This window comes from Aedes aegypti, chromosome 2 (genome assembly GCF_002204515.2).
Source record: "Aedes aegypti strain LVP_AGWG chromosome 2, AaegL5.0 Primary Assembly, whole genome shotgun sequence".
Taxonomy (NCBI): Eukaryota; Metazoa; Arthropoda; class Insecta; order Diptera; family Culicidae; genus Aedes; species Aedes aegypti.
The window spans coordinates 135,869,738-135,877,287 of NC_035108.1; the positions used below are offsets into that span (position 1 = coordinate 135,869,738).

Below are 7,550 nucleotides of genomic sequence, written 5' to 3' on the forward strand. Positions count from 1 at the left end.
GTCAAAGAACATGCCAAAATGTAGAGAAAAACTTCCTCTACGAAATAAAAATGTCCATACGGTCATATGGGATCCAAAAAACGGCGAAAATAATTGAATTGTGAAGCTCTGTTTTTCATGATTTTGGACACACCAATACATTTTGGACCCTCAAAGTATATATTTCGGACCCCCGGCATTTTTTATCGTTTGGCGACAAAGTCCACGACACTGATTGTATGATATGCTTGCCCATAGTCTAATCAATCGATTGACAATGGAAAACCGAAGAAATTCTACGCTTTTAGTTCAGACATTTGAAAAAAGTTTTTGTTTACATTTGAAAAAATTCTGACGGCTCAAATTTCTGTGTGTAACGTGTTGTAACGGTTGCATGGATAAACCGATTAAATTGATTAAATTAAATTAATTTCAGATAAAATAAACACATTTTCTATGTACAAACGATTGATGCAACTGCGGAATAATCCTACCTTTCCAAATGGCATGCGAATTGAGTTTGTCTTTCGATTTAAATTGGAAAATTTAAAGGAAAATGCCCCAGGGGGTCCAAAATATATTGGTTACCCTAATCGTTATTTTAAGCAGTATCTAATATATTACCGTGCACCCCCGCTAATTTGAACGGTACCTCATGCAAACCTGAGAGAGACTCGCGAAGAGGAAAAATATCAACGTCATATGCAGCCCAGATTCCCCTCTCACGAAACGTCAAATGCAGCCCACCGTTTTTTTGGCTGAAAAAGTGAAAAGTATTGTGTTCAAAGTTAACTGTTATTAAAAACCTCAGTCAGCGAAGCAGTTTTTTCCAAAGTTGCTGATAAATCTAAGCAGATGATTAATTATTTCTAATGTCTGCTACGTTTGCTGGCATGAAATTTCACTCAAACGGATATTTATGATTCGATGTGATGCAAACTCAATAATTTTTTGCTGAGAGGTCCATGTGAGGGATTGAACGGCTTGCGCATAATTGGTATAAACACAAAGTGGAATAAGAAAAAAAAACTCAGCAATCACAGAAAAAGAAGACTGTCTTCGCGAGTCTCGTCTCAGATGAAAACCATCGGGGTTCATTTTCAATTTGAACATCTAGTCACCCTTGAAACGTGTTTCTGGTTACCTCTTTCACTGTTTTGTTTTGATTCTGCGCTCCGTTCCACAGCGTTCCATTTCACTTTACTCTGTTCCATGAGCTAAACGACGTTTGAACCATTTTTAATCTGAACGATGTGCAAATTAGCAGGGTACAGATTGAAAAGTGTTCAGATTAAATATGGTCAAACCAACGGGAGTACCCAGTATTCAATTTAAGATCGTCCAAGAAGAAAAATGATGATGTAAGTATGTAAGTTTAGTCATTTATTTATGACTTCAACACAATCCTATACAATGTATTGACATAAACGAAAATTGTTTCCAACTTCCACACTGATATTGAGATTCACGGCATCGATACGGCTGAAAAAGATGGACCTGCTGGATATAGTTCTAGAATTTAAATAGGGTCCTAAAGGCCTGTCCCAAGTTTAGTGCCAAACGCTTGAGTTTAGGCCAAAAACACATGTTTACTCAATTTTTTAATGTTTTTCTTTTGTTTAAGTCCAAAAAAAATGTTTTAAAATTTTGTCACACTCCATGTCTTAAACTCAAATTTTGGGTGTATTTTGCTTTCCGTGTCCCTTCCGAAATGTCAGATAGGAACAACCCCAGTGTTAAAACTAAAAGCCCTGTGGTGTTTTTGTCGATTAAGCGAACGTCAAACATGATCAAAAGTGTCAAGGTTCATTTATGGACCCAATTTTTAAAGCAATGTTTAAACACAGAGAAACAGACGTAACACTTAGAACAAATTGCGATCAAAATCATAGTCGCGAAAACATATACGCCCAATGCTAAAAGCACTGTAGTTGGCCGATGGACCAACAGGTGGCGGTAGTGTTTAAACGTCAAACACGAACAAAAACGACGCGAGCGCTGCGGGTGGTCGATTGACCACCTACCAGATATTCGAATCGATCGTTAAAAAGTTGGTCAATGGACAGCGATGAGAGTGTGACGTCTGTTTGTCTGTGGTTTAAATATGATGTAGCCGTTATTTGAGCGGGAAAAATTGCTAAAATAGGTGCAGTAAGGGTTCATTCATAAATTTCATAACGCTGTAGGGGGTGGGTGGGTGTTCTAAAAATGTTACGGCTCTTACAAAATTCGAAAAATATTCATACAAAATGCGTTACTAGGGGGTGGGTGGGTGTCAAAAATGGTAGTTTTCAGCATTATGAAATTTGTGAATGAACCTTAACATGCTCTTTCGTGTCATTATATAAAAACAAGATTTCATTAAACATTTTAGGACCCAATTCTATAAAGATGCGGTGACCGTTACTCCAAAGACAAATTAACACTGGATCGTTTAAAACCTAGGAGGCAATAAAATGACTTATAAAATTGCCTGTTGGTGGCAGATTTCACCTGTTAGTGTTGCGATTTGTCATGATAAATCTTATTGCTATTGTCACTTAATATTACTGTATTTTTTCATATATCTCTTATTATAAATAAAGTTTGTATCCTTACGTTAGTGACAAAGTGAAATTTCATTCATTATAATTATTTAAATCCATAGAAAAGTCATTTTTGCGTATTTTTCGAATTTTTGCTTCCGCATTCGAATACCCAAATATGGGTATTGGCAGTTTACCTATTTATGGGTAGAACACACTCTACCCATAAAATGAGTGTGTGCACTTTTTGGCGATTATGGGTAAACTTTACCCATATCTGGGTAGACTGATCTTAGCGTGAGTTCCTTACGAGCGTTCAAACAGACCCCCCGTATCAACATCGTGACATTTCAGAGTTACTACAAGCGTTACGAACTGTCAAGTTTTCGATTTAACCTTTCGCGGATTTGAGTGACTTTGCTCCAAAACGTCACCAAAATCTAGCTAGTGTGCGTTCCATTTCGGAAATATGTCTTTGGGTTCGTGAAATCCATCGCACCGATGAAGCGAGAAAGCACTAGTGCGGGATACAAATTTACGCCGGGAGGAGCGAGACGACTCGCTTCGCGCCACGTAAACTAACCTGCGAAAAAGCAACCCTCGACTCTTCCTTAGTCCCGGATTATACGTCGTACAGTGAAGTACGTTACAGCTTGCGAAAGCTCGTATAACCATTTGTTGAAAGTTGAGTGAATTTTTCCTCAAGCCTTCCAAAAACACGTGTTTCGCTCTGAAAGTGTTGAAAACAATCGAATCGAAATGCCGCTCGCCAAGGATTTCCTGCACCCGCTTCCGGCCGAGGAGAAGCGCAAGCACAAGCTGAAGCGCCTGGTTCCGCATCCCAATTCGTACTTCATGGACGTCAAGTGCCCCGGATGCTACAAAATTACGACCGTGTTCAGCCATGCCCAAAGTGTCGTCGTTTGCACCGGTTGTTCCACGATCCTGTGCCAGCCCACGGGAGGAAAGGCCCGGCTCACGGAGGGATGCTCGTTCCGCAAGAAGCCCTACTAGGTTTAAGGTGCCGAAGAAAAGTATCCGGAATCTGCCTGCTATTCCGACGAAATGTTCGCCGCCCTAGAGAATAAGGAAGCCGATCTGCGTCGAATGCGAAGGATTTAATTGGAATCCGGCGCGTGAAGTGCAGTGAAGAAAAGGTGATTTGAAATTATTCTTATTGTTTTATAGCATATTGTATCGGAATCGGAGGAATAAAGGAAGATTTTGGAAACAAATGGAAGGAGCCACAGAAACGCTTTCGAGAGCTGAATTGAGGTTATGTGCGATATCACAAATTCCCATCGAGCGAAGCAGAAGAGGTGACGGATTACTGGCGGAGGAAGTGCAGCAGGGAGGGCGTTCCAAGTCTTCTCCCCACTCGGGGTTGTGTTGGTGCTGGCAGTGTTGTGGTTTGAATGTGGAGTTGTTTGGGTTTCTGTGCAGAAGGGAATGGATTCCGGATGGCTGATACGTTTCGGATTTGTGAATCAACATGAAGCAGTATTGATGTTTTTTGCATTAATTTCACAACATTGTAGGTACGCAGGAATGTTTCTGTTGTTTCATGGATATTCACGTTGCTATTGAAATTACTCTTTACAGAATATTATGAAATTGGTTATCGTACACGAATGTAATGGTTCTCAATTAAGTAGTTAGGATGAAGATGAATCGCCAAGCCTCAAAGCTCAAATCTGGAGAACCCAACGTCAATTTAGCTGTTGAAAAACCCGGTAAACCTTGAATAATCAGGGTTTTTTTTTAATTGGGAAAATAATGGAATTTTCATTGAGGCAGTAATTCATGGTAGGCCTCAAAATGTTTCGGCTGCGGCGCTATCAAAGCGTTCCTTGAGCAGTTTAGTTAGGAACTTGTCGGGTAGGAAATTTATCGACTTCCCAAGATATGATTGAATTTTATTAATAATATGTATATTTGATCTACTGATCGATTCATATATCTTCATGCACGATTTTAATTTTTTTTAGAAATTTGAAAATCTGGAAAACTGGTTTTTGGAAAATAATCTGGAATTTGAACAACTTCCAATTTAAAATGCCTAAACAATCAATTTTAGGGATGGTAGCAGGTCTCTTTTTGGAGTCTTTTTAAATCATCCCAACGATTTAACTAGAAACTCTTCTAAAAAATTTTCAAGGGCTTATGTGTTCTTCTAGTAACCTTTATATATCAATGGCGATTTCAAAACTTACGCACGTTTCATAAGAGGCTACTTTAAAATTTACTACATTACGATTTTTTTCGAACACTCCAAAATTTCTGAAAAGTTTCATTCACTTTTCTATGGAGAAATGCCTGGAAGAATATTGGAAATATCTTTAAAGACTTCATTGAGAAATCTTAAAGAATTGCTGTAGGGAATCCTATGGAAATCTCTAAGTTATTCCTAGAGATATCATTAGAGAAATTCCTAGTTGAAATCTTAAAGAAACTGAAGGACAAATGTTAAGAAATCCCTAAAAGCATATTTTAAGAAACTTCTGGATGAATTTTTGAAGAATTATTATTATCTTTACTATCGAGACTTTCAGCCTGAGGCCGGTTCGTCTCCACAATTTTTGAAGAATTTCTAAACGGAAATCTTGGAGGATGTTCTAGAAAAATCGATGGAAGACTCACCGGATATAATCCTGGAGAACTTAGCACTTTCTTGAAAAATATCTGAAAGATTTTTTAAAGAAATTTCTGATGATCTCTGAGTTAATTTCTGTGGTTATATTTGGCAAAAAAACCCGGTTGTGTTCTAGAGACATCCATCCAAAACAAAATTCTTTGATGAAATCCTTAGGAGAATTCTCGAAGGGATTCCATAGAAAAAAATCACTAAATGAACTCAATGAAGAAATTCAGATGAGCTAGCTTCGGGCGGCAAATCTTTCATATACATCAATACAGTACTGACCCGATTTTGTCAGCCTATTTTAAAGATGTCAAAAAATTGTCATCGTCATGTTTTATCACGTTAACATTAATACTGATGATGATATTCGAAGTTATGCACGCAAGGTCGTAGCCAGAAGAGGCAATGGTAATGCCTCCTGTCCTCTGTACGATAGCACAATTTTACTACGGGAATTATCCTTGTGTTTGGATTCTTCAAGGATTATCTCCAGCACTCGTATTTATAAAATAATTACTTATAGAGTCTACCAAACAATCAGGATTTTTCAAAACATCTTGCCAAAAATTGTTCGAAGGTTTTATCAACAGCCCGCAATGAAGATAAGCACAGTCGAGTAGTCGACAAACGTTACGCTTCGTTACTTAGCAACTTGCCAATTATTGGTTAAAATGGTTGTAGGACATTTCCCAGAATGACATTCTCCAGAACGCCATTGACGTTCCCCAGAATCCCATTCCCCAGAATGAGACATTCCCCACAAATCCATTCTCCAGAATGGGACATTCCCCAGAATAGGACATTCCCCAGAATTGTTTTAATACATTTTTAAATAGCGGAAAGAAATAAATTTGTTTTTTTTAGTCTTTTGTCGTTGAAAAAATGAACTTATCGAACTGATTTGAATTCCCAGACGCTATGAATTTCGGACATCGACATCAATTCACCCAAAATGTTATTTCATTAAAATCATCATTATGCATCTCAAGCGAATACAAGTTGAGTCAAACAAAACCTTTTAAGTGTTTGCTTGTCTCAGGCAAACCATCTAAGAAGCCGCCCACAAATTATTTGGTCATATATGGAGTGAGAAGGTTTTGGCCAAAGATTACGGCCTAAATGATCAGCGAGAATGAACTGGTCTTGAAAATGATTCTATAACATTCCCCAGTAAACCATTCCCCCGAAACCCGTTCCCCAGAATGTACCATTCCCCAGAATTTCCTTAGAATGAACCATTCCCCAGAAAATTATATACCTACTCTAAAGTTTTGATATAATCTAGTTAAAAATACTTGAAAATCAAACTTCAAAGTTGTTTACAAGTACATGAGAAGATTAGCATTCTTGCTGCTAAATATGAACACTTTACGCATAATTCAAATTTAATTTGCAAATAAACTATCACAGTAGTTTCACTTTTATTGGCACTTATGAAGACTGATAGATCAGTCTAGGGCAGGGCTGCCCAACGTACGGCCCGCGACGTCATTTTGTGCGGCCCGCGAAGAGTTTGAAGACTTTCCTTATATCTGGCCCCCACACTGTTCTTCTTATTTGAAGTTAGAATATATCAAGGATCATTATTGAAAGTTTCAATTAAATTTCACTTAGAAGTTTGATTCCAAACTGCTTCACCTTAATGTTTTTAATGATGCAATATAACGATGTAATCATATTTCGCTAATATTCAGTGAATCTAATTGTCATCTAAACAAGCAATAAACCTAGCGTGCTTGCCAAAAAACTTAATCAACTCGTGATTAATTAGTTATTGCCAAAGCAAAACAATTTTTAGCACTCTTCTTTGAAGTTAATAAGCGTTAAAATTATTTTCTCATAAATGTAGCTTACGAGAATCGCGATAAATATTGAGATATTATACTTTCTAATTATTACAATAATTTAATTTTGATTCTAATAACACAATGCTATGCTTTTCTTCAAATATAGGAGAGACTAGCTTTAATAAAACATGATGGAAAAATGCTAAATTAGTCTAACAGAACATCACCGCAAAGGCTTGATTCACACAAAATTGATTGATTGTACAAAAAACTTATGCGAAATTCTCATAACAAAAAGAGCTGAGTTTTTACCAATCTTCTGAACCAAATTCCTGGGCAGCGCTTCCTCATAATTCTGTGTGGATTTATAACCGAATTCTCAACAGGATTCATATACAACCCTGGACAAATATTTCGCAGATTCCATAACAGGATTTTAGAAAGAAGATTCTGAGGGTATAACCTGTGTTGGATTTTGTCAAATGTCACACAGAATTCTTACAACGGAATAGTGCCAGAATTCTGAGTAGGATTGCTATCTTCACCATGATTCTAATATAAAGTTTAGATCAGGGTTTTCAACGATTCTCTGAACTAAATACTGACAAAATTTTGAAA

The 7,550-nt window shown here is 37.3% G+C and overlaps 1 protein-coding gene across 1 annotated transcript; it reads left to right on the forward strand.

The window, feature by feature from the left end:
* Window positions 1-3,093: 3,093 nt before the first annotated feature.
* Window positions 3,094-3,757, forward strand: LOC110676045 (40S ribosomal protein S27). Its single transcript, XM_021842506.1, has one exon. The coding sequence runs from the start codon at window positions 3,264-3,266 to the stop codon at window positions 3,516-3,518; it is 255 nt and encodes an 84-aa protein (XP_021698198.1). The 5' UTR covers window positions 3,094-3,263; the 3' UTR covers window positions 3,519-3,757.
* Window positions 3,758-7,550: the final 3,793 nt, after the last annotated feature.

Bases quoted from the DNA above. Each gene is read 5' to 3' on its own strand.
- LOC110676045 (XM_021842506.1), top strand. From the start codon at position 3,264: ATGCCGCTCGCCAAGGATTTCCTGCACCCGCTTCCGGCCGAGGAGAAG.